Source organism: Glycine soja, chromosome 10, assembly GCF_004193775.1.
Source record: "Glycine soja cultivar W05 chromosome 10, ASM419377v2, whole genome shotgun sequence".
NCBI lineage: Eukaryota > Viridiplantae > Streptophyta > Magnoliopsida > Fabales > Fabaceae > Glycine > Glycine soja.
Genome location: NC_041011.1, coordinates 7,817,372 through 7,844,642, shown reverse-complemented (window position 1 = coordinate 7,844,642; position 27,271 = coordinate 7,817,372). Strand labels below are relative to the sequence as shown.

The 27,271-nt window shown below is 31.6% G+C and overlaps 3 protein-coding genes and 1 non-coding gene across 8 annotated transcripts; all 4 read left to right on the top strand.

Annotated features, from left to right (window-relative positions):
• Window positions 1–1,686: 1,686 nt before the first annotated feature.
• On the top strand, window positions 1,687–9,502 carry LOC114372028 (sorting nexin 1-like). Of its 5 annotated transcripts, none has more exons than XM_028329402.1 (11): window positions 1,687–1,848; window positions 1,994–2,134; window positions 5,210–5,345; window positions 6,043–6,176; window positions 6,711–6,785; window positions 7,604–7,763; window positions 7,905–8,038; window positions 8,169–8,237; window positions 8,449–8,528; window positions 8,774–8,834; window positions 8,926–9,502. In XM_028329402.1, exons 1-11 carry the CDS (start codon window positions 1,822–1,824, stop codon window positions 9,133–9,135), a joined length of 1,227 nt encoding a protein of 408 aa, XP_028185203.1. In that variant the 5' UTR covers window positions 1,687–1,821; the 3' UTR covers window positions 9,136–9,502. The 5 variants fall into 5 exon arrangements, with proteins under 5 accessions (XP_028185203.1, XP_028185206.1, XP_028185204.1 ...); XM_028329403.1 differs by having other exon boundaries at window positions 1,704–1,848; window positions 1,997–2,134; XM_028329405.1 differs by lacking the exon at window positions 1,994–2,134 and having other exon boundaries at window positions 1,700–1,848.
• A 5,509-nt stretch (window positions 9,503–15,011) lies between these two features.
• LOC114370123 lies at window positions 15,012–17,854 on the top strand. The gene is made up of 3 exons (XM_028327408.1): window positions 15,012–15,353; window positions 16,269–16,322; window positions 17,498–17,854. Exons 1-3 carry the CDS (start codon window positions 15,072–15,074, stop codon window positions 17,729–17,731), a joined length of 570 nt encoding a protein of 189 aa, XP_028183209.1. The 5' UTR covers window positions 15,012–15,071; the 3' UTR covers window positions 17,732–17,854.
• A 2,792-nt stretch (window positions 17,855–20,646) lies between these two features.
• Window positions 20,647–24,885, top strand: LOC114369899 (protein ORANGE-LIKE, chloroplastic-like). The gene is made up of 8 exons (XM_028327175.1): window positions 20,647–21,003; window positions 21,289–21,406; window positions 21,592–21,714; window positions 22,104–22,190; window positions 23,157–23,233; window positions 23,360–23,487; window positions 24,053–24,189; window positions 24,526–24,885. Exons 1-8 carry the CDS (start codon window positions 20,813–20,815, stop codon window positions 24,601–24,603), a joined length of 939 nt encoding a protein of 312 aa, XP_028182976.1. The 5' UTR covers window positions 20,647–20,812; the 3' UTR covers window positions 24,604–24,885.
• A 1,200-nt stretch (window positions 24,886–26,085) lies between these two features.
• TRNAL-UAG lies at window positions 26,086–26,165 on the top strand. Its single transcript has one exon. It is a non-coding gene; the product is annotated as a tRNA-Leu (tRNA).
• Window positions 26,166–27,271: the final 1,106 nt, after the last annotated feature.

The window sequence follows — 27,271 nt, the reverse complement described above, 5'->3', positions numbered from 1 at the left end:
CACTAGTTCACAAATAACTAAAATAAATTATACTTAGATTGACTTCGATTACACTTGAGCTTAACAAATTCTTCATTACCTTCAAACTGTATCACTTTTCATAATTTAGAGCTTGGTGATTTTCGTTTCATATGATTTTGGATGGACTGATTTACGAGGGAAGAAAAAGTAAAAGAATATTTGATTGTTCTTTTGTTTGGTTGCAGTCAACAACGATGAAAAAAAAAAGTAATGCAAAACAATCAAATGAATATATGTAAATTTTTGTACAGAAATGAGATTATATATCCGTTTTTATATTACGTTTTATTTTTTTATTGAAAAAATTTATGTTATATTTTATCTCTCTTACTTTTTACACAACTAAATAATGGAAAAAACATATTTATTTTCTTTTACTTTCTCTTTTACTAAATAACTTAAAAATTTATCTCACTTTAATTTTTACTACTTTTCTTCCATTCTTTTTTCTTTTTTTATTTTCTTCCTAAACCAGACATATCATGAGAGTTGAGCAGTACTCAAATTGACTTCAACATGCCTGGATTCCACAAAAACTTAATTATTATCAAACTCCATTATTTCTTATGGTTCAGAAATTAATCTAGATGCAAATCTAGATAATGTATATTGCCTAAGGAGTAGGGGCAGATCGATAAGTGTATCAAAGGGGCCGAAATGTTTTATATAATTATTTAAATTTTAAAGTTCTAATAAATAATTATTTAATAAAAAATAAGTTTTTTTTAAACATGTTATTAATTTTATGGGTAAAGTTAGATATGATCTATTAGTAGAAAAAAATTAAGAAAATATTAACTTAAAAATATATTTTTATTTATTAATATTTTTAAATTTTAATTTTTTCTCTCATTTATATAAAAAGGGTCCTAAGAGAGGGGGAGCCAAGGCTCTTGCTTCCTTCCCTGCTAAGGAGTGACTATAAAAGATTTTATAAGGGAAATGAACAATGTGTTTTGTAGTTTAACGTCGTCACTTTATCATGTCTATTCCGAAGATCAATTGTAAATCACGATAAGAAATCCTTCTATCCAACATGCATGCCAATGAGAGTGACGTTCACATCAAGTAATGCTAAATAGAGAAGCCATGCTTTGAAGGAATGAATTGATCGTGTAACAATAAATGATCTGATCAGGATGCTAGTCTTTAAACGAAGTAGTTCGGACGTGATTCCATTCCAGAATACTCGAATTTTCAAGTGAACACAAATAAAAAATAAACCATAATGTTATACATATTTTTTTGCAAACATATTTTATTATTGAATAAATAACTCGAAACACTTAAAATTAAATGGCAGTATCTTTAATTTTTAATTCAAGTATTACTTCCGGTCCTACAATTTTTTTTTTATAAGATTTAGTCTCTATAATTTTTAATTTATTTCTTATAAGTGAATTTTTTAATTTTTAAAACTTATATTTTAATTTTTAAAAAATATTATCATTAAATTTTTTAAAATATAAACTTTAGAAATTAAAAAAATTTACTTATTAATTAACGACGTAAACTAAGAAAAATAAACATAAAAAAGGATAAGAATTAAATGGATAATTAAATATTTTTTTTATAAAAACACCAATAGTATTTTTATTTGGAGATAGAAAGAGTATGCGTAAAAATAGGACAAAAAGTCGACCCGCCCCGCCACCCACCATGGGCCCGATCGAATAGTGTAGCCGGCCAAGCCAAACTCCCCCAAACGGCAACCAGTTTCACTCTCTTCTCTTCTCTTCTCTGAAACAAACAAACCACGTTCTTCTCTGCGGTGCCACTGCGACACTCGCTGGCCCCAAAATGACCATCATTAACATGAACCCCCCGGTAATTACAATTCTGCCCTCACTCTAATTCACAAATACCTAGCACCACCCTCACTCCTTTTTTTTTTCCTTCTTCCGAACCTTTTTCTTTTTCTGTGTTTGCATGTTGACGGTTACTTTGCGGTATTATGGAACAACAACAACAGCAGAGAACTCTCTCCGGTTCGTCACAGAGCCCTAGATCTCCGTCTTCGTCGTCGCAACCTTTTCTCTCCGTCTCCGTCACCGATCCCGTTAAGCTCGGCAATGGCGTCCAAGCCTATATCTCCTACCGCGTCATCACCAAAGTACTTCAATCACTCACCTCCTTACACTTCTTTTCTATTTATTCATTATTATTTAGTTTTGGATTGGAAATTTCTCGTTGAATCTAAGTCGAGTTTTGATTTTGCGTGTTGACGGAGGTCGTTGGAGTTTCGGTTCAACTCAACTTCGACCGCGGCTGTTAATTTCGAAGAGTGTGGAAGACGAGATCGTGGTTTTGTGTGATTGATTTTTGCTGAGGAATGAGTGAGGTTTAGTTTGGGGGATTTTTCGATGATCAATGCATCGATATTCGTGCTGTGATTAGATTTTCGGGAGTAATCGATTTGTTTTCAGTGAATGTAGTTAAGTTGCGATCCGGTTTGGAAGGATTGTGATTATTGGAATTGGAGCATTGTGATTTTAAAGAAATTAGTTACAGAGCTGAAATTTGTTGGATGGGTTTAGTGAATAGTGATGTGCCTCTATGCATTGGTTGTTGTTGTTGTTGTTGAGGGTAGTTCGTAAAGCTTCTCCTTTGCTCCCTATAACTGATTGCAGTTCCCGAGAGTGTTGGACTTTTTTTTAGCATTAGGGTGGAAATTAGTAACGGAGCTATTAGAGAGAGGGTTGGAGTAGCGCCTATTGTAGAGAAGATGGTGGAAAATAGACTTAGGTGGTTTGGGCATGTAGAGAGAAGACCGGTAGACTCTGTAGTGAGGAGAGTAGACCAGATGGAGAGAAGGCAAACAATTCGAGGCAGAGGAAGACCCAAAAAGACTATAAGAGAGGTTATCAAGAAGGATCTCGAACTTAATGATTTGGATAGAAGTATGGTACTTGATAGAACATTATGGCGGAAGTTGATCCATGTAGCCGACCTCACCTAGTGGGATAAGGCGTTGTTGTTGTTGTTGTTGTTGTAGGGTGGAAATTAGGAAAAGATATTTCGATGTTCAAGTTAATAGTAAGTTTCCATAGGAGGAGAGAATGAAAGAATTGCGTGCCTGGGGTATGTGCTAATAGTGCTATACCACCTTTATTAGGGATCCTTCTCTCGCTCTCCTGTATTACCTTTTTTTTTTTTTTTAATCAGCATCTCCCGTATTACCTGTGTTGGCAAGTGTCCTTCCATAAAGTGCGAATACCGGCCGTGGCCATCCATGGAATGTGAATAACGGCCGGTGATTTGAGATTCCAAATCACGAGTGTGGTAGAACATTCCAAAGGCTTGGTTATGGCTCCTAAATGCATGGTCCTGAGGAAAAGGGACAGATCAGTTGGGATTATGAGTTAAGATGGAATGTGTTTGTTGGTTGATGATGCGAGCTTGAGTTTGGTTACTGCTTGTTCTACCAACTGAATGGAACAAAGTCCTTTAGGTAAAAAAAGATTGCTTTTGGATTTTCTTAGAATGTGGGTTTAAGCCTAATCCAATCCCAAAAGCTAGTTCATAGGGTGAGAGTTATCCCTTACTTATATATTCTATCTTGACTTTATCTTTAAGTCGATGTGGCACTTGGGTTTTTCCAAGTGCGTGGATAATATGGTGTGTGACTCATTTAATGAATCTAGGATAGACTTTGATATCATCTTAGAATGTGAGTTTGGGTCTTACTCAACTCCAAAAACTAACTCATAGGGTGAGGGTTTCTCCTTACTTATATACTTTATCTTGACCTTATCTTTAGTCGATTCCCAACCCGGAAGTAGAGAAGGTTTAATTCTTTAGGATGATGAACAATTTTCAATTAGTTGAAACCATGTCTCAAAATCTGATTATTCTAAATGCCATGTCACTTTGATTCTTATTTTGCTTGAGTCTACTCTTTTGTAAATGTTATCTATCACTTTAAATGATCTGTATGAAATTCATTAGGCAGGTATTTATAAACTTTCAATGCTATAGTAATTAAGGAAACAAAAGAATAAAGTTTTTTCTTTTATAAATAAAGCATTTATTACATGGGAAACACGCACAAACAAGGTTGTCAAATTTGCGAGTGAACATGTAAAATTGGACGAGTTTATGAGTTTGAAGCCATTAATCTGTTCAACTCTCAAACAAACTTTTTTCTGGCGGGCTTGGGTAAACTCTAGTGAGCTCGTGCGAAATCACTCTAACTCGCGATTTTAGGGGCAAGTTGTCAAGTGCTTTTTTTAGAAAAAAAAACTCACCCAAAGCGACATGCGTTTGGGGCCATTCGGAGGCGTGTTTAGACAGAAAATATTAGGGCACCTTAGTTCTTTTCTCTAGAAATTTCCATCTGGTTCACGACACCCAAGCATTGCTTCAGCCTTCAATATTTCTTGCGATTCCATCTCTGTATCAGTGAAGGCTCCTTTGATTCATCCTCCATGTCTTCCGATCATCATCCATTGAAGGTCTATTCTCTGTATCTCTCGTCTCTATTCTCGCTGTCTCTCTTCTGTTCTCATGGTTTCCTGATTTCTCTCTGTTCAAGCAGAGCAGCAACTAGGAGCTGCAAACCACAAGTCTGATTTTTGTCTGTTTCATCTCTCTTTACTTTATAAGGTGTTATTTGTGTTGACTTGAAGTATATTTTCATGTCTGAGAAATGCTGAAATATTGGGAGCATTAATTTCAGCACTTAAAATTTTGGGAATTGGCTGTATATTTCGTGTAAGTTTTGGGAATTGGAAGTAAGTTTCAATATATTTCAGAGTTATCTTGCAAAATTTTGGGAATTGGTAGTATATTTCAGAGTATTCTTGCAAAGTTTACAGTATAATTTTGGGATTTAGGAGTTTATTTTAGGTATTTTAATATTATTTTTATATTAAGTAAACTCTTACGAGTTAACAACTTGAGTTTACAGCATCTCCAGAAGTTTACGTAAACTCTTGAGTTTGATAACCTTGCACACGAATACTTGCTCTTTTAAGTAATTGAAAGCATTTAATGAGATGTATACTTCTAAACTGGTGTCCAAGGGCACTCGTTAGCTAGGTGTTTTCTTATTTACTCCCTTATTTTCAATGCAAAGATATTTTCTTTCATTAGTTTTAGTTTTTTTCTACCACCACTATAATGCATGGGAGAAATGTGTCACTTTACATCTGCCATGTTCATCTAACCACCTGAAACAATTTGGCAGACAAATTTTCCTGAATACCAAGGACCTGAGAAGATTGTCATCCGACGTTACAGTGACTTTGTCTGGTTACGTGATCGCCTTTTTGAGAAGTACAAAGGCATTTTCATTCCCCCTCTTCCAGAGAAAAGTGCTGTAGGTAACATCTAGCAGGACCCTTTCTTGCATGTTTAATAATAGTTTGAAGGTAGCTACTGTCATTGGAATTCTTATGCTGATGCTACCTTGATACTTGTTCAATGCTCTATCTTCCTGCTTATGCTAATTTTCATAAGTTTTGTTGCCTTTTCATTTATTGAAACAAAAACATCTTGACTGGGGAAAACTGCTGTATTTTTTCATACTGCTTTTCACACTGTCAAACAATAAAAGATTAACATAGTTTGCTTTTCATTAAGAATTTTAACTTTGGGGGTATCTTGTCATCTGCTTTATTTCTTGTCTATTTTCCATGGTCATTCAGGTTTCTGGTGGAGCTTAGTAGCCTGAATGAGTATCTTAATTCTCCTATTTGATCTATGTTATAATAAAATCTTTTTTTTCTGAATTTATTTGTATATGTTGTGATCTGGAATGTCTTTGGCACGATTAACAGTGCACTTAGTTGTTGGTTCAATTAACAATGAGACTTTCATCACTGATATGGCCAGTCTAAGTTGATTGAGGTCCTAGAGAAGCCATCCATTATGCTTATAAAATATTCATTGTAGACATGTTGATAGTCATCCAAAATTCCTGTCATAAACTGTTGCATATTTTAATTTATTGAATGGAAACTTGAAACATTGTGCCATCCAAAATTCTATTTGGGCTTCACTTTTGGTTTGTCATTGCAGAGAAATTTCGTTTCAGTGCTGAATTTATTGAAATGAGGCGGCAAGCATTGGATGTATTTGTAAATAGGATAGCATCACATCATGAACTAAAACAAAGTGAGGACCTGAGGTTGTTTTTGCAGGCAGAGGAAGAGGTGATGCCTCATTCTCAGTAGACTTTATTCCTCTGTGAAGCTGTGTCTATTCTAGATATGATTCACGTTTTTGCTCTTTCTACTTTTTTTTTCCCATTTCTATCATTGTGCTGTGTTACTGCATTATTTTTAAGTCCAAATCTTCTATTCAAACTAACCATTGTGGCTAAGTTAATTATTCAGTTTGGTGGGGAGTCTCCTTAATTGACTGTTGAATGCTTGATATCATATTCTGTAGCTTATATTAGTGATTGAATGATTGACATATAGAAAATCGAATAAGGCATTATGGTCACTGATTCCATAAGTACCTTACAATCCCCGATCATGCTGGAGAGTGTGGGATATTGAATGTGCAAGAGTTATTAATATTGTTTCTTTTCTTTTAGTTTTCCCCCCCTTTCTCTTGTATGTACAATGTAGGTGTATCTATTGTATTTGTAAGTGCTCAATTTCTGCTCTTTTTCTCACACTTGACTTTTAAGAAGGAAAAAAACTTGGATTATTCTTGATTTCATTAAATATACTATGCAGACAATGGAACGATTAAGGTCACACGAGACTGGCATATTCAAGAAGAAACCAGCCGATCTAATGCAGATTTTTAAGGTAAGACATGTTCTAATGGTGTTTTGGAATGTGGATGGTTTATTTGCTTGGTTGAAATCTGTCAAATGAGTAATTTAAAATTTGAATTGCATTAATTTCCTGTCTTGAATAACCTAGCAATCAGGCCTTGTTTTTTTGTCCTGTTAGAAGCTACAAACACATTGGCCCGCATAAAATTTATTGGAAATAATTAAAATAAATAATGTAATTTAAATTCCTGCACATTAATTAATAAGCTCAAAGTATTTGTTTTATCGAGTTCAAGAAAACAAGATTGTGAAAGTGTGATAATAGTAGTGTGGAATTAGACTTTGCAAATTTAAAATCATTAAGAAAACTATCTTTGTTTTAGAATCAAAAGAGGAAGCTATTGGAATGAAGTACACAAAAAGGATAAATGAATGTTACTAGTCACTACTGAGTTTCTTCTTTTAGTATAAATTCAGACAAAGATAGCTAGCTGACTTGAAACTGTTGCTGATATGCTCTCTAACAAATCAGCTTGTCATGGATGATATGTAGACCCATACAATAGAGCAATGAACTTGGAGATTACCTTTTTTTAGCTTTGTCCTGGAAACACCTCTGAAATATACTCTGTTGTCTGTACTTGATAGATCCATTTTGCTACATTGTGAAATTCTGCCACTTCAGTATTTCACTCTCAGATCATTTCCTTGGATGTGAATACATTCAATGTAAACAATCTCTCAGATTGCAATTTTCCTCTATTGTAGACATTTGCTTTTGCTAACCTATCTGGTTGAGTGTGCTGTCCATCCAGGTTTCTTATTCGTTGTTTATGTGAATTTTGACAGGATGTGCAATCTAAAGTCAGCGATGTTGTCCTTGGGAAAGAGAAGCCAGTAGAAGAATCAGATCCTGAGTATGAAAAGATGAAACATTACATCTTTGAGCTTGAAAACCACTTGGCTGAAGCTCAAAAGCATGCATACCGTCTTGTGAAGAGGCACAGAGGTATGATTGAATTTAAGATTTTTGTTTAGTTCTTATTTTTGTCTTCTGTATCTATTGTCCTTTCTGTTTTACAGTTATGTGCTCTTTTTATTTGTCCACTCTTCTGGCAAGATCGATTCATAATTCAAAATGTTCATGCAGAGTTGGGGCAATCACTGTCTGATTTTGGAAAAGCAGTAAAACTTCTAGGTGCTTCTGAAGGAAATGCTCTTGGGAAAGCGTTCTCTGAACTTGGGATGAAGTCAGAGATTTTATCAGCCAAGTTGCAAAAGGAGGTAATTCTGACGTGTTTGCTGTTGCACATTATTTCACTGGTTATTCATGTGTGCTTGCATGATGGTATATACATTTTATTGAGGGATGAAAGCTGAAAACAAACTATCCTACTATGGCTATGTCGAGCAGGCTCATCAGCTCTTGATGAATTTTGAAGAACCTTTGAAAGATTATGTCCATGCTGTACAATCTATTAAGGTAGTCCTGGTCTTGTTTCTCATTATTTAATATCTAATTTGTCTAACTTAATTAAAATATTATGTGTTTTTTACTTGAAATATATATCCCAGTTGCCTTTGTAAATAAATGTTCAGATATGGGAACCCTACCATTTCTGCTAAAATGGATCGTTATACTTTTTCTTTTTTCCCCTTTCAATTTAATGCTCTTGTTTCACATTCTGAAACAGGCAACAATAGCAGAGAGGGCCAATGCCTTCAGAAGACAATGTGAACTGGCTGAAACAATGAAGCTAAAGGAGATTAATCTGTATACTCCTGTTCTCTGTTTTTATCATTTGCCTAATTTAATTTTTATGGAAGAATAATTCCTTTTTACATAATATCATTCCTTGGCTGAATTAACATTCATGATCTGTTGTGTAAGGTCCCTTTCATGAACAAAAACTCTTGTCTGTATATGTGAAATGCAAATAAGCCTTTCTAGAAGACTTCTTGGTGTCATATATTCTGATATATATGTTCTTTATTATTTGCAATTTGTTTGCAATGCAGTGACAAGCTCATGCTGATTCGATCTGATAAAGTTGCAGAAGCTGAACATGAATATAAAGAGGCAAGTTTGCCTAAATATTAACCTTCCCTCATGAGAATTATAGATTTGCAATTTATTTGGCTGGACTGACTGACATGATTTTGCCATGCAGTTGAAGGCAGAGAGTGAACAGGCGACGAAGACATTTGAGACGATTGTGAAACTAATGAATGAAGAGATGGGGCGTTTTCAGGAACAGAAAACATTAGATATGGGGATTGCTTTCCATGAATTTGCCAAAGGGCAGGCACGTCTAGCAAATGGTATTGCAGATGCGTGGAGAAGTTTGCTTCCCAAACTGGAAGCATGTTCCTCCTCGTAGAGAAAGAATTAATCAATGAGTTCTGCAGAGCATAGATAAATTACTCTTTCATGGCTGATTACAGGGGCTACTAGGGTATGGCAAACGCAGATCGCAGCTCGTGTTTTGTAAAAGAGCTTTCGGATTATGTTGTAAAAGATGTGTTTTTTTCTGTCTGGCCGATTTTGTACAAATTTTAAACAAAGTAAAAGGTTACCTATCCGCACTTTTATTTTTTATTTTGCTGCTGTTGTTGCGATATCTCTTGTCTTCCTCTGTTGTATATAGTCACAACGGAATTACATGACAATATGGAAGGCTTTTCTTTAGTCTTTTAGATGAGTCAGCAATACCGTCTTCTCTTAATACATTTTTTATTTATTTGGTATCATCATCTATAATATACAAACAAGGCCCTGACATCCATCGCAGTGCGCACGTGTCGTCCATTCCAGCCCCCAAATTCCCGTCCAAAAACATTGCTATCAATGTGCATTAATTGTTTTGCGCATTTTCATTTTTTTTTCATTTCCATTTATTGTTTGTCATTTTGTAATTAAATGTGACAACATTATCGATGCACCAATTTTGTTCCCAAGACGTTTGCATTTTTCAAATACGTTTGTATTTTTAATTTGCTTCTGAACTGAGTGAACTCGAAGGGTTTTCGTGATATACTCACATTTGCATCCTCTCCATCTTCTATTTTCGTTCCTCTCCATATTCTGTTTTAGTTCTATTTTCGTTTTGGTTCCATTTTTGTTGGCCGGAACACCAATGATATCGTATTTGCGTTCCTCTCCAGGTTTGCATTTTTATACCGTGTTCTTGGTGGAAAAACACATTAAAGCTGCGATTTTTAACACAAAAACTGTGATTTTTATCTCAAATTCCATGACAACGATATCGTATTTGCGTTCCTCTCCAGGTTTGCATTTCTATATCGTGTTCTTGGTAGAAGAATACACTAAAGCTGCGATTTTTATCTCAAAACTCTATGAGTCCAAGTTCGTTTTCTTTGTGACTTCTCACAATACAAAAGCTTAAATTTTTTTATTTTATTTTCTGACTTCTCACAATACAATCGCTATTGTATGTAAAGAAGGTGGAAGAAGACACTAAAGCTGCGATTTTTATCTCAAAACTCTATGAGTCCAAGTTCGTTTTCTTTGTGACTTCTCACAATACAAAAGCTTAAATTTTTTTATTTTATTTTCTGACTTCTCACAATACAATCGCTATTGTATGTAAAGAAGGTGGAAGAAGACACTAAAGCTGCGATTTTTATCTCCAAAAAGCTTCGATTTTTTTTTATCTCAAACAGGTTTGTTTTCTTTGTTTCTCTGTCTACAGATTCGTTTTCTTTGTTTCTTTGTTTTTCACAATACAAAAACTTAAATTTTTTTGTGTTCCTCAGTCTTCTCCGACGCCCTCATTCTTTCCTATACCCACATTTTTAAGTCTTTATTTTGTTTTTTGACTTCTCACAATACAAAAGCTTAATTTTTTTTATTTTGTTTTCTGGCTTCTCACAATACAATCGCTATTGTATGCAAAGAAGGTGGAAGAAGACACTAAAGCTGTGATTTTTATTTCGAAAAAGCTTCGATTTTTATCTCAAACAAGTTTGTCTTCTTTGTTTCTCTATCTACAAGTTCGTTTTCTTTGTTTCTTTGTTTCTCACAATACAAAAGCTTAATTTTTTTGTGTTCCTCAGTCTTCTCCGACGTCCTCATTCTTTCCACTTACTTTTTTGTGGCCTTTTCTCAGTTACCATCTGTAATGTTGCGATAGTCATTAGTGACAATGGTGTTTGATCTGGGTTTATTATTGTGTTAGGCAAGACTGAAGAGGCTTCGATTCTTGCATATATATATTTTTTTATAAATTTGTAATGTTGCATGAATAAAAAAAAAGGAACTTTGTTTTGATTTTTGGGTTCTGTCGGTACAAAATATTTAATTTTTTTTTCCTCAGTCTTATTTGACTGTGGTTGAGTATTGTTCTTCTTTTGCATTTTGTGTTTCTTTTGTGTTGCCTTTGTTTTGTTTTGTTAGTTTTCGCAGTGAAAAAGATTTAATTTTTTGGTGTTCTTGAACCATGTTGACCTCTTTGGTGTTCCTCAACATTCTTCACCATGTTTTAAAATTGTTTGAGTACATTCAAATTTGTATCATAAATTTGTTCAATACAACAATGACTAGCTTCGTTCTTTGCAGGAGAAAGCTTCGTTTTCTTTGCCCTGACGATGCTGACGTGGACGTGTTAGGGCTTACGTGTCGCAATGTCAAGGGCTCTCATTCCCGCCCAAAAATGTCACTGTCAACCTGCATTTATTATTTTTATTAATTAATATTAGTGAATTTTATTAATTTTATTGTGCATTTAATACTTTTTGTCTTTTGCGTTGCTTTTGCTCCGGTTACGATGCATTTATTAATTTATTTCCATTGTAAATGTAAATATGTAATAATTAATTATTTGTATTCTGTTCCCAAGATATTTACCTTTCCAATGCGCTTTTCTGTCATGGTGTTTTAGTCGTCATTATAATAAATTAATTATTTTAAAATTTAAATGTTAACATAAGATTAATATTTCAAACGAAAAATAAAAAATATATATAATTTAAATATATAAAAGATTAAAATTAAACTTTTAAAATTTAATTTATTCAAATAAAACCAATAATTAAATTAATAAAAAATTACACTAAACCTTTATCTATCTTTGTGTTTAATGCGCTTCGTTTTGCCATGAATGTACCTTTCCAAGAAACGCAAATGCAGCTCCGATGAGATTGAAGTGAATGATGCCATCAACTTTTACTTATTTATATATTTTATTATATATTAATAATAATAATTATTAATAATTTCCATTGTATAGAAACGATGTTGAGACAGCTGCATCCACATTGATGAGTTTCTTCTGTTGATTTGATGGTAAAACAAATTATTAATTCAAAAGCTCATATGGGATAAAATTATTAATTATTATATTATTATTTCCATTGTATAGAAATGATGATTTTATTTCCATGTGATGCTACATAAAATATTATTAGACAACTTATTATTGAGTGATAATGATTCATACCCAATAGCAAAGAGTGATAATGCCTCTGCATGACATTTTTTTAGCCTTCCTTATCTCAATCTACTAAACATGATCCCAAATGACTACTTAGGATATCAAGGATATGCCAATAAACGTGTTACTCCATATGGACCAAGACAAGTTGTATGTGATATGACATGCTTTTTATTATTAACTACTTCTATATTTTGTACGTGAAGGGTTATGATTACAAATCACACAAAACCCATGGAAAGTAGAAAATGCCATACAAAAATGGTATAAACAAGCAAGTTACACTGCTACTGATAAAATTCCTATAATTTACATCCATTTCATAGTGAATTTTAACACTATTGATAAAAAAAAGTGAATGTTTATACCAAGAATGAATATGTCTCCTTTTGATTCTCCATGACCATTCAAACTAATTAGAAGACAATTTTCATTCACGACTTCATTTGCAGTGACCATGAACAAGTCTACGGGGACAGACGCATGTAGGATTATATTACATCATTCCCACTAAAACATATTCATATAAATTTACCACTTTTTATGTTAGTATTGTTGTATACAGTTGCAATGTCTCGCTTGAGATTTTTAAATGTTCACTACTCTTATCTATATATGCAATCAATTCATTCATTTTTGTTCATTGTGCAACCTTTCATTCACTACAACAACAAGTTACTAACGATAATGACAACGATACCATCTAAAATGATCTACAATTGGATGAGGTTAGTTTCAAATTCATATTTTGTTTAATGTATTTTTTTCTGCCAATACTTAAACATTATTATCATCCAAATAAACTAAATTTTCATCCATTTCATAATGAATTTTAACACTATTGATAAAAAAAAGTGAATGTTTATACCAAGAATGAATATGTCTCCTTCTGATTCTCCATGACCATTCAAATTAATTGGAAGACAGTTTTCATTCACGACTTCATTTGCAATGACCATTAACAAGTCTACGGGACAGACCTTGGCACATGTACGATTGTATTACATCACTCCCACTAAAGCATATTCATATAAATTTACCACTTTTTAGGTTAGTATTGTTGTATATAGTAGCAACGTCCCGCTTGAGATTTTTAAATGTTCACTACTCTTATCTATATATGCAATCAATTCATTCATTTTTGTTCATCGTGCAACCTCTCATTCACTACAACAACAAGTTACTAATGATAATCACAACAATACCATCCAAAATGATCTACAATTGGATGAGGTTAGTTTCAAATTCATATTTTATTTAATGTATTTTTTTTCTACCAATACAACATTATTATCATCCAAATAAACTAAATTTTCATCCATTTCATAATGAATTTTAACACTATTGATAAAAAAAAAGTGAATGTTTATACCAAGAATGAATATGTCTCCTTCTGATTCTCCATGGTCATTCAAACTAATTAGAAGACAGTTTTCATTCACAACTTCATTTGCAATGACCATTAACAAGTCTACGGGACAGACCTTGGCACATGTACGATTGTATTACATTACTCCCACTAAAGCATATTTATATAAATTTACCACTTTTTAGGTTAGTATTGTTGTATAAAGTAACAACGTCCCGCTTGAGATTTTTAAATGTTCACTACTCTTATCTATATATGCAATCAATTCATTCATTTTTGTTCATCGTGCAACCTCTCATTCACTACAACAAGTTACTAACTATAATCCCAACAATACTATCCAAAACGATCTACAATTGGATGAGGTTAATTTCAAATTCATATTTTATTTAATGTATTTTTTTCTGCCAATACTTAAATATTATTATTATCCAAATAAACAAAATTACATAAGTGTGTATATGTAATAATAATTTATATTTATGAAATCTCAAATATTAGTATGAGCCCGTGCATCGACACAGACGACTCTCTAGTTATCATAATTTAGATCTTAGATTTTTTAGTAATACCTCAAGGGATCTTCACAAGTTTTAGTAAAAGATTAGATATGAGATTAATTATCAGATAAACTTGGTCACATTTATTAATAATTAACATTTATTAAAGATTACTAAAAAATTACTACAAAACTGAGAGACTTGTTAAATATGAAGCATCATTTATAAAATCTATTAACTTTCGTTAAATTTAGTTAATAATAGTAGTGTTAGAGTGTTATTAACATTTTTTTATAGTAAAGATGGTCATGTCGTTTTTACTCCTTTTTATGTGTGATCTTGTAAGTGTTTTAATCTTGTCCTATGTGAGCAAGGTAAAAAATTTACAAATTGTATCTATTTAGTTTCAAAACTTTTTCTTAATTGTAATAGAAAATCGTTTCATGTTAGTGATGTAACCAATTTCGTCCACTCGCATAGTTATTTTATAGATTCTTAATTTGTCATTCAGCTTTGACATTGGCTCTTAATTTTACCTTATTTTTGTTTGGCATCATTATCTTTTATTAAGCTATATCATCAACCAACTGTTACAAAACACATTCCGAAAATTGATTTTCGGAATAAAAAATCACCGTTTAGAAAATTAATTTCTGATTTTTTAATTATATATTGCTAAGTGCTAACCATTCTGGAAGTAGTGTATAACTAATATTTTCTATACAAAATTAATGTATAACTAGTATTTATCTATAATTTTTAAAAACTAAAATATTCTTAGGCGAATTTATTTTTTCTTAAAAATAAAAAAAAATCTCGTGGCTGAAACCTGAGGACAATATGAATGAAACGAAGCATTATCCACCACCACCACCACTGGATAAAAAATAATAATAATAATAATAATAATTAATATAGTACTCTTACTAAACTAGCTAGCAGTAGCTACTCATTTCATTTCACCTTTCCGAGAGTTTTGAGGAAGAAGCATAGCGATGATGGCATGCAGTAGTAGCACAATGCAGAGTGTGTACCCGAGGGTGAGTGGAGCGAATTTCCACGTTCCGCTATCTTCCCCTTCTCTCGTTCCTATTTACAACAACAACCTCTCCTTTTCAAAGCTACGCAATTCAATTCATCTCGCGGCGGTGCCATTGCCGCCGTTAACCAAAGCCTCTGCGGGGAACGGCGGCCCCACCGACGAGGGAGTGTCTTTAGGGACGATGAAGCTTCCTTTGGACACTGACCTCCAGAGATTCGATTCCTTGCTCTTTCAGGTAATTAATCAAACAAAAAACACACGTGATTCCATTCTTTTGTTCAATAATGTAAAATAAAATTGAATATTAACGTAATGAAGCAGTGTTTTATATTAATTTCATTTCTTTGTTATCTTTTTCGGCACAAGCATTGTTCTAATAAGGTTTAAATACGTATTTATTTTACGTAGGTTTAAATACGTTTTTAGTACAGGCAAATATGATCAATGTTTTTCAACAAAAAGAAAATAAAAATATGATCAATGTTTGTTTTAATGTTTGGTTTTCACTGAAAAAAATATTTTTGAGACAAAACTAATTTTGTCAAAAGCATCAGGATCTTATTTTTTGCTTTTATTTTATTTTTATCCATTAAATTTGCATTAGAACTTTTCCACAAAATTTCTAATTTTAATCTAAACATGCACTTAATCCTTCAATTTTTCTTTGTTGGTTTTAGTTTTGAGGAATTTATTTTTTTAAAACGGTTCCTTTATCTAAATATGCTTATTCTAAAATAAATATTTATCACATCATTAAATATAGTAAATAATATTGTAGACTATTTTCAATTTAAAAATTTTTAAGAGGGGAGACTAATATTTTTTTTTCAAAATTAAAATGAAAATTGGTAACAAGGATTAATAAAGATATTAAACCTTCAATTAATTCAAAAGAATATTAATGTAAAGCATATGGTTGACACAGTTGTCTAAAACCTGATATGTTAACATGTGGAAAATACTTTATTTAAGGGAAGAATTGTATTTGATTTTTTTGTGTGCAAAATTCTGATCTCTTAACTTAATGTAGCATTGTTGGACGAATCATGATTGATTTTTTTTTTGGTATTTAATTTGTTGTAATCATTGTTTGGTTTACATGTTTTATTTCCTTCCCTTGGCTCGTGGTTGACTGGATATGTTATGACAGTGGGCAAACAGCCTTTGCCAGGGAGCCAATCTGCCCCTTCCCGTGCCTCTCAAGGTATTATGCTCTTAATGCATTTCATTATTGGTCTATTTTAAAATGATAATTTTTTAATATTTTCGGGGAAATTTTTTTTGAAACATAATTCATGTTTTAAATCATTTCCCTCACATCTTATGTGGTCATGTGCTAAACTTAAGCAGTACAACAAGCATTCTTCTACAATAAACTATGTCGTATGTTTCTATCATGTTTCTGAGCTGTCTATAATCCCATAAATATTTATTTTGTCATGTGTTACTGTGTAGTATGACTAGGTGTGTATGTCCCTTATCACAAGGAGAGGCCTAGAATATGCATACACTTCTCAATCTGTAAAATTTGCCTAGTTCCTATGGTGCATTGTGTCATTTAATTGCTGCCTCAGTTTTATCACTTTATGTAAATGGGGTGTACGTGCCTAGTAAAAGGTGACACGGCACAATCAATTTGATCATTTGCTTCTTCTCTAAGTTGCTCTATGATGATGTGCAATTTATGGAGCTAATCTTGCTTTCTATCTACATATTTATGTGTTTTGGTCTCATTATTCACCGTTGGACATGCTCAGTCATGTAATTTTGCATCATTCTTGCTAGAAATCTCTTGGGAAAATAATGATAAGAGATTAATTTTATATATATTGCCACTGTAAAACATCTTTACACAATCATCCAATTAGATTTTTATCACTTTATCACGTCATTCTATTCATTATGATGGGTCAATGAGGTATGTTTTGTATAAAGATGTTTTACACAGATAATGTATATAAACTAAAGATGTGTAGTTCATTCTCACTGTTAGTCCTAGCTGTTGCTCTGGCTTTTGATTTGGTAGTCTCAACTTGTATAACACAACTCTGATAAATTGTGCTTGAATTCCCTCTTGTTCATGGCTGATGACTTTTTGAGCAACAAAAAGTGATCTAATCTAGTTTTTTTTTTTTTTTTTTTATCACAAAATTTTAGATATTAATTTGTTAGTGTGAGAGATTCGAACCCACGATTTCTCCCTTCTCTTTCTTCCTTTAACCATCAAGCCAACCTTATAACTCCCAGAATCAGAACATAGTGATTTTAAATTATAGTTGCTTGTAAGTTATTTATGACTCAGATAGTAACCACTATGATAAGATGATGTTGGTTCAGTTGTTCTTAATGTGTGTAATGATCCTGATTTTGAATAAACAGGTGGACAAAATACCTGGTGGAGCTAGACTGGGTTTTATCACCATTGGAGATGGGAAAACTGAAGTTCTTGTGCATATTGATTGCTTGGTTTTTCCACCTACTGAGAATTCTGCTCCAATTTTTCGTGCCATTAGAAATGGTCCCTTGAAGGATAAGGCACCACCAGGTGAGCCCAGAATCATGAGAAGCCTTCTTCAAGCTCTTCAGAAGTCCGTTGAAATCGCCAGATTGTGAATATTTTGTTTGTCTCTAACTTACTCTTGTAAGGTTTTGACTTTTGAACCAAAAAATTTAACTTGAAGTTTGAATTTGGTGTATATATATTTATTCCTATTTATTTATCCCATATTATGTCTACTCACTGAAGAGACCAACGTTCGTTTAAACTTTAAACTGTCAAGAGCAGGGGCGGAGCCAGAAATTTCTGTGGGGGTCAAGAAAAAAAATTATATAATTCTATAAAAAAATATTAATTTTTGCATCCAAAAAATATTAAAATTAATTTATTGTTATATATCGAATATAATTTTATAAATAAAAAATATATATAACTACATTGAGTGCATAGATGATACTATAGGAATTAAATTAAATAGATAAAATAATTAATTTTAGATAATTATAGGTAGGTACCTTAACATTACAACATTTCATTAATACTTATAATTTCTTTTTATCTCTTTTTTCATAGTTCTTTTTATCTCTCTTAGAAACATTAGATCATGTTAACTATCATATTCATAGTATTTTTTTTTGGGGTGGCCCTTTAGGTTCCTCCTCCCTCCGCCCCTTTTCAAGAGATGTTTGGAATTTCAAATTGGAGTTTTGTTTTCACTTTGGGTGTTTTGTTCATGATAAATGATAGAACTATCTTTAAATGATGGCGACACTTTTAATTTAAAATTTTTTCCGTGGTAGGTTGAAATTTCAAATTTGTTAGAAATCATTCATATAAATAAGCATCAAAATTGGTAATTTCTAATAAATTTTAATATATTATAGAGAGTTTTTTTTTTTTTATAGAATCTCGATAACATTTATTTTTTTACATTACATATATGAAATACATTTTTTTAAGATTCTGTTTACTAGTGCTCTTATAATATTGATTAAGGAATTAAAAGAAAAAATATTTATTATATAAATCATAGAAGAACGTAAAAAAAATATTTGGATAATATAATTTTTTGTCTTTCAATAAAAATATTTTTACTTTAAATTTCTTAATCAATATCTTTAAAACACCCACTAACATTTGTCTTTTTTAAATACTTTATTATTAACTTCCTTCCTATTTATAAGGCCAAATACTTAATTTATTAAAATTAAGAAAAATAGTTAATTTAGTTGATAATAATAAATTTTTCTTAAATTGATATACTTTTCCAAAAATGCCATTGTGATTAATGATTTTTTTTCTTTTGTCTCTTATTTAATTAGGGGTATTTTTAATCTAAAGTTAATTAATGCATTAAATAATATGAATTAGTCTTATATGAAAGAAAAATTTAAAAATTTGAATTTTATAAATAAGAACGAAAATATTATTTACAAAACTTTTTTTTAAGTTGTCTTTTGCATTAATTATTTTAAACCCAAATATCTTTAATTACTTTATAATAAATGTTACATATTAAAAAGATAAATACATTATCTCTATTATAAATTTATAATGATACAATAAAAAAACTAGCACACATTAATTAATTAGGTGAGAAAGTAATTAATAGGAAATAGAAAGATTGAGTCCCAATAATGTTAAGGATAATTTTTGGCAAAATAAAAAAAATTGTCAACAAATCTAATATTACTAACTATATTAATCCACTTTCTTAAAAGATATGAATTAGTCAAAAGAATTTTGTATTTAAGGATAAAAGTAGTATTAATAAAAGGCTAAATTTTAATTTTGGTTCCCATAATTTTTTAAATTCACAACTTTGGTTTCTCAGATTTTTAATTATAATATTTGATCTCCTTAATTTTACAAATGATTGATTTTGGTCCTCATGATAAATTATTAACTAATATTTGTGATTAATAGAAATATTAAATTAATTAGTAGAAAAACTTTAATAAAAATTAATAATCTTTAATCACAATTGTTAAAGCTTTTAGTTTATAGTTTTTTTATTAAAGTTTTTAATAATTAATAGTCTTTCAATAAAAATTTTAATAATTAATGATCTTTTATTAAAGTTTTTAAAAATTGATAGTTTTTAATTAATATGTAATAAATCTAGTGAATTTTTTTATATATTATCAATTTTATAACTTCATTAATTATAATTATTAGTTAATAATCTACTAAGGGACCAAGATGATTAAATTATAAAACTAGAAAGACTAAATGTTACAATTAAAAATCAGATACATCAAAATCATAAATTTCAGAAATTAAAGAGTGATCAAATTAAAATTTAACCTAATAAAAAAAATATCGAAGAGTGTTACCTCACCTTCTTCCTACAAATTGGAAAGATCACCGGTACACATGTAAAAGTGAAAGTTACGATGGGTGGATGTTGAAGAAAGTGTAGATCAAATGTCCTTAGTCTTTGTATTTTGTCATAAAAGATTAAGAAAACATGCTTTGAGACTGGTAGCAAATAAATGAGATAAAGTCAGCCATGGTATTTCTTAATAAAATTTTCAAATAACACAAAAGAAAAAGAATATGCATAAAACAATATATATTTTAGAGAAAATAGGTTATACATTAATATTATAAAATATTTTTTATTATTATCTGATCATAACTTACAATATATAATAAATTTATTAATTTTATGGTAACAAATTCAAAAGTCATCAATAATGATTTATCATCAATAATCTCATATTTGATATTTCTATCATTTCTCATAAAAACCAATGTTATATTTTGTATATAAAATATTGAGCCATGGGCTAAATAGGAAAAAATGTTAGGTAAACAATAACTTTTAATTAAAAATTTAATTTAGTAGTAATTATAAAAGAAAGAAACATTTTATCATTAAAAATAGTACTTATAAAGGAAAAAATATATATTTTATCATTAAAAATTCAATTAAATATTTATCTGCTTCCTATTTCTCATCGAATATTGTTTTTTTTTTTTTTTTACAATATCTTCTATAATAGGAAGCTACTATCCCACTCCCACGTCGACGCTAGTAAGTTTTTCATCCAATATCACAGAATCACAATAGCTTTTCTCTCCGTGTAGACTCATCCAAACAAACACTGTAAAAACCGCAAGAACTCTCTATCACTTTGCCACCCTTCATTCATAAACACTTTCCATTATTCTATGAACTCAAACTCAAAACAATGACCACTTTTTCTCTCTACTCTCATTTCCTTTCCTCCAAGAACTCTATTTTCCATGCCCCCTTCAAAGGAAACAACAACACCAAGCAATTCACTTTTTCCAAAGCCGCAAATCTCTTGCCGTTGCAGCCACGGTTAAATGTCTGCTTTTCTTCTTCAAAGGATGCAGGCTCCAGTGACAACACACCGAGGTTGTTGCAACCTCATAAGACTTTGCATTTTTCATTGGTTTTTTTTGTTTACGTATTGTTTTTTGGCAAATGGGTTGTTTGAAATGTGGATTTTTGATATTTTTTTGATCGGCAAATGTTAATAGTTGTTAGTATTGTTAGTTTGATTAGCGGGAGATTCAAACCTACGATTTTTCTCCCTTTTCCTTCTCCCTTAGACTAACCTTATATTTTCGTGGAATTTTGATATTGGTTTGAGCAAAAAGCACTTTATTATTATTATTATTATTATTTTTGATGTGGCAGCAACTTTTGCATTATTGAGGGGCCAGAGACGGTTGAGGATTTTATGCAGATGCAGCTGCAGGAAATTCAAGACAACATAAAGAGCAGGCGCAATAAGATCTTTCTTCTCATGGAAGAGGTTAGCTAATTATAATAATAATGGCACCCCATTACTCTTTAGTGACTATAGCTTTTGGAATTGTGCCAATTTGCTTATGTCTTTAACTGATCTGAATGGTGTCGTGAGATTCATGTAACCGACTTCACCTAGTGGGATAAGACTTTCGTTGTTGTTGTGAATTGTTATTGTGTTGAGTATGGCAGGTAAGGAGATTACGTGTGCAGCAGCGCACAAGAAGGGGTAAAAAAGTTGTCAATGAAGAGGGAGAGGAGGAACCAAATGAGATGCCGGATATTCCTTCGTCAATTCCTTTTCTTCCTCATGTGGTGAGTCTCAGAACACATTGCTTTGATTTGGCTGTAGCCTGTTGGTATTGACTGAATCATCCCTTATGGATAGGTGGACTTTGGAGAGAAACTAATCATATAGCAAAGTAATTCTGTTAAGTGACAAATTATACCAATGTTTGGAAGTACTGAAGAAACTTATTGATTTTATAATTGAACATTTTAATACTCCCCCTGGCAAAGGATTGTACACCAAGGTTTTTTACAATTGTTGTAAAATCACTTGTGTGAAACATCGTGGTTTGAGTTTCCTTATTAAATTGCTTTTGTTTCTCTATCAAATGCTTGAAGCAATTGAAATAAAGCTGGTGTGCATTTGCCATTTTTTTTAATCTTCAAGTAACTGTGTGCTTTTCCTATTGAAGTAGACGCCCAAGACTTTGAAGAAGCTCTATCTGACTAGCATATCATTCATATCTGCAATAATTGTATTTGGTGGGCTTATTGCACCGACGGTAATTTTATTACATTATGTGTTTTGATTCTTTTTTAATCTATAGCAGATAATCAAATTTTCCTGTTAAATTGCTTGAATGTTTATTGGTGGATCTTTTTATTCTCTGTCATAGGGATCTGCCAAGTTACATCCTTTATTACCTATCCTTAAGGGATCACTATGTTCAATTTAAACTAGCTCTGCTTGTGGCTGCACAATTGATCTTTTAGTTCTGTTCTTCCTTTACCATGTCCACACATACTTCTATGGATTGTTTGCCCTATTATAGTTTGGTACATGTTTTAAATAATACTACTGTAATACTACATTTCTATGTTGAATTTAATTTGAAAGTGATGACTTCTACCTTTGCATTGTATTAAAAATTAAACTAAAAATACTTCTATCTTTTCACCTTAATTGGCAAGGAAGTTCTGGGAATGGATAAAAATTATGTCAATGCTTGGGGGGAAGTTTCCTATTCAATAAATAATATCATCAAACCTTTTGAAACAGTCTTTTGTTGTGATAATTTGAATTTTTGTGGGCAAGTTAAGTTTTAATATGCTGATAACTTGAATTTAAGATACTTGCTGTCTAAGAGCAAATGATTAAAGATAAATGACTCTCAGCTTCCCATTATGCTATAGTTTGTATATAAAGTATAGGATCTTCATTAGATGGGAAGGTGAATCTATTCATGTAGCATAAGACTTAGATTTTTGAAATTGTAACTTTTCATTAAATAATCCATGAAAGGAGCACTCTTAAGGGTGGAGGCATAAGAAACATCTAACCACCTGATTCACACATTTACTATTTAGTGGTATGATAAAAGTGCTTTTAGAGTTTTAGTCACTTTGGTAGTATTTATATTGCCTTTAGCTTTCTAGCATTGTGGATACGGGTGAAAAAACTGTATATTGGTAGATCAAGATAATAATCTATATTCATCTCAAATATTGAACCCTTATGTTTATGGCAGCTGGAGCTAAAATTAGGTCTGGGTGGCACCTCATATGAAGATTTCATAAGAAGCTTGCATTTGCCTTTGCAGCTAAGGTATGCTGGTGTTTGAATTGTGTGCTTTATTAATTATCAATTTCCATTGGAAAGAAACTGTTCTTGATGAGTAGCAGACTTGCTTGATCAATACCTGATTACAATTTGTTTGTTTCATGAATCCAGTCAGGTGGACCCAATTGTGGCGTCCTTCTCTGGTGGGGCTGTTGGTGTGATTTCAGTACTGATGTTGATTGAGGCTAATAATGTTGAGCAACAAGAGAAAAAAAGGTGCAAGTATTGCCATGGAACTGGTATGTTCTTACTCTTTGAAGATCTTCATTCTCTTAATATATCTCAGTCATGCACATTATAGACACATTATGTCTTTCAATAGTTTCTGAGAATTATACTGTTCAAATAGAGTGAAAGTTTTGGTGGCTGTAATGAAGGTTTAATTGCACTCTTCACTTTTATGATATAGTGAGAAATTATTTTGGTTGCACTTAAATTTTAATCATTAGGATTTATATGCAGTAAGCTTGCTGTTCAGTTTGGATAAATGCACCTTGTACATGACCGGAAAGCATTCAGAAATATTTTTGAGTTTAACTGGCACACATTGTTTACACTGTCAATCAATCATAAAACATCATTGTTATGATTTAAGGTAGTTATTATAAACTATAAAGATCAACAAACTTAACATACATGGTGGTTTGTGATTGGATGAGTGTAAAAGACACTTACACGTGTATTATTTGTTCAAATATTTTTCAATGTTTCATCAAATAGAAGAATTATATTCAGTTTTTTGTTATGTCTGATTCTTATGTCAAAGTTGTGTCCTTTACAATTTGTTCCAAATTCTATGCATAGGATACTTGGCCTGTGCTCGGTGTTCTGCAAGTGGTGTATGCTTGAACATTGATCCTATTTCAGTATCTACTGCTTCTGCCAGACCTCTGCATGCTCCTACAACCACAAGGTGTCCAAATTGCTCTGGTGCAGGAAAGGTACACAATCTGTTGACACTTCTAATTCATGATTTACTCATTTCAGCCTTATAAATACGTGCAACTTTTTATTTTAACACAACTATGTGGTTGTGCAATATATTAGGTTGCCAATTTATTCACCAATTGTAGGTGTAACATACTAACATTAAACATTGACCTAATGGCTAATACTCATCTCTCCTTCTACCTCCCCCCCCCCCTTTTAGGTAAAGAAAAGTAGTATTCATTTGGATACATACTAAATATTGCTGCATGTGAAAATGTAATTTTGCAACCAATTAGTTTTAATGATAATTAGTAGTCTTTTAACTAATCATCTTACCTGTATTGTAGGTTATGTGTCCAACCTGCCTTTGCACTGGGATGATGATGGCAAGTGAACATGACCTGCGTATTGATCCATTTGACTAATACTTTACATGATTTGAGGACTTGTGATTTTTGCTTCTCTAATGTATTTAAAAAATATGAACATCATCTACAAACTCCCCTTTTCTAATGAATTTTAGCATTATTATTAAAAAAAAGTTAAATAAACAATTAAGCTATATAAACATTTTAGTCTTCTCCAGGTGAAATTGATCGGCAAATATTGTATAAGATCAATACTGCTTCTTGTCATTAGTAGTCCTTGGTTCATCTAACAATAAAAAGCACCCATTCAGTATTTATATATAATTTTTAAATGCAAAATTGCCAGTGCCACGGCGAAGTTTATACTTCAATCTTATAGTATTGCAACTGATCATGCTTGATAGAAATGTAATTTAATGTTTGTTTGGGATAACTTAAATTTTAGGAAATAATCATTTGTATACCGGATAGCTGAATACCTATCCAATCCTTTATAAGACAAAAATATTCTTGTCAAATAGTGATCGTACATTCTACTCCTTTAGTCATGCTCCTATTTGTCTTACTCTAATGCTGAGTAGGATGTTTGTTCGACAGGGAGTACCTCGAGGGTTTGAAATCTATTTATACAAATATTTTTGGACTTGGACCCTCATGAGTAGATTACCATTTAGGTAATCTGTTTCTAAGTGTGATTAAGGGGCTAAACCTTTGATTGCTTTGATTATGATCGTAATAATGGGTTGGATAGGTATTTGGCTATCTTAGCCAAATATCTATCCGGTATAATTTTTTTTTAAAAAAAACTCTACAAAATTTGGTTAAACGAACTTATTATTTCTTCAAAGTAGTCTGAATTAAATGCACATTTCTGAATATCTTACAAAGTGTGGTTCCATGTAGTACCAAAACACAGCTCATTCAATTTCTATCTTGTTAACCAACATTATTGCTTTGCACAAATAGACTCCACACGAATTAAGATAAAAACTAACATGAAAAGTCAATTTTTAAAAAATAAATATTAATTAAAAAATACAAAATGTAATTTGATAGAAATTACCATTCAAATGAAAATGAAGAAAACCATTATTAGGTAACAAACAAGGTTTTAATATTGCTGAGATTGCAGTTTGTTTCATCACGATCGCTGATGTTGCAAAAATTGTAGATTAATGTTGGAATGCGATTGTACTTACTCCATAAATTTTGATATTAAGGTCAAAATTACAACCGCAAATAATTTTTTAAAACCTTGGTAAAAAGCAATGTTTTTCCTTGTTAATTGCCTTCTTGATGGGATTCACAAGCCAGTGCAATCACTTCACTTAACCAGACAATTCTAATGGAAGTGAGGATCATGGACTCCTCTAACATTCATAAAATTCCACTGGAATATATGAAAGTGAAACACACTTCCTAAAGTTCTTTACCACTTCATTTGACTTTTACATTGGTGCACGTAAATACACATCATTACATCTAACTGCAAAAATAAATTATTGTATATAGTATATTTTGTGAGTGCTATGAACATATGACAGTTTGGCCGAGTGGTCTAAGGCGCCAGATTTAGGCTCTGGTCCGAAAGGGCGTGGGTTCAAATCCCACAGCTGTCAAAGTTTTCTCAGTTTTTAATCAGTTTTTTTTTTGTCAAAAAAGAAATTCGGATAGACTGTTGGACTAAGCAGGAATAGGCCCAACCCAGGGGAAACCAGCCCAACACGCAGTGACGTAAATGTGAAGCCCAAGATTCAAAACGAAGAAAGGTGCCATGCCATCGGGCTGTTGTTTTCTGCACCTTTAGGGTATTTCCTGCACCTCTTTTTTGACTTTTGAAACGATCAATCCAAAAAAACAACAACATTTCGGAAAGGGTGAAAGAAGCAACTTAGAAGTGCAGGAAGCAACAGTCCATCCCATGCCATTTCTATTGAAATTCAGTGAGCCCAGTTGACCCATTTCTCATTTTGTTACGAGAAATTAAGTCCAACCCAAAAATGTGCTCATAGCACAAAAGGAAAAAAGGACCAATAATACATGTTTTCTCATTTCTATTTTTTTAATTATTATAATTAGGATTTTTGATTTCTTAATGAAATTTCAAGATATTTTGATAAACTTTAATTCTGAGTCCATGGAGTATAAGGGACTAATCCTCAAAATGTGTAGTACATGATATAAAGTGTATTTTAGTAAAATTTCGTGCAAAAATTATCCAGTGATTCAACTTGTGCTGTATACGCTGAAACTTCAATTTTTGTCAAATTGTACTTACACTACTTAATAATGTTTTGTAAAATATAAAACTAATCAATTCATGCTATTGAATTATTTAGTAACGGAAATTTATTTATATTTTAAGTAGTATATTTTCTATTAAAATAAAATAATGCAGTGAAGTATTAATTAGTTTTTTTATTTATAAAATTTTGTAAATTTAATCTATTTTATAAGAACTTTTACTTGAATTGATTAAAAGCTACACAGCGCAGAAAATTTTATACGTTTTTAAGCTGAGGCCAAAGTAGAAGATTAAGTAAATTGTGGTTGGTATTAAGTGAATGGTGTCATGCACATTGGTTAATGTATGTAAAATATATAGCTGACAATTAGAAGCGTATACTAGTTATTTTAAGGTTTTAGATCAAGATTATTTTAAGCCCGTTAATCTGATTGGATCGGTTAACTCATTGTTCTTTTTTTTTTTTATATTACATTTTTT

Bases quoted from the DNA above. Each gene is read 5' to 3' on its own strand.
- LOC114372028 (XM_028329402.1), top strand. From the start codon at position 1,822: ATGACCATCATTAACATGAACCCCCCG. The intron at 2,135-5,209 runs GTACTTCAATCA...ACAATTTGGCAG, and splicing joins CCTACCGCGTCATCACCAAA to ACAAATTTTCCTGAATACCA. The intron at 6,786-7,603 runs GTAAGACATGTT...GAATTTTGACAG, and splicing joins ATCTAATGCAGATTTTTAAG to GATGTGCAATCTAAAGTCAG.
- LOC114370123 (XM_028327408.1), top strand. From the start codon at position 15,072: ATGATGGCATGCAGTAGTAGCACAATGCAGAGTGTGTACCCGAGGGTG. The intron at 15,354-16,268 runs GTAATTAATCAA...ATGTTATGACAG, and splicing joins TCGATTCCTTGCTCTTTCAG to TGGGCAAACAGCCTTTGCCA. The intron at 16,323-17,497 runs GTATTATGCTCT...TTGAATAAACAG, and splicing joins CCCTTCCCGTGCCTCTCAAG to GTGGACAAAATACCTGGTGG.
- LOC114369899 (XM_028327175.1), top strand. From the start codon at position 20,813: ATGACCACTTTTTCTCTCTACTCTCATTTCCTTTCCTCCAAGAACTCT. The intron at 23,234-23,359 runs GTATGCTGGTGT...TCATGAATCCAG, and splicing joins CATTTGCCTTTGCAGCTAAG to TCAGGTGGACCCAATTGTGG. The intron at 24,190-24,525 runs GTACACAATCTG...CCTGTATTGTAG, and splicing joins ATTGCTCTGGTGCAGGAAAG to GTTATGTGTCCAACCTGCCT.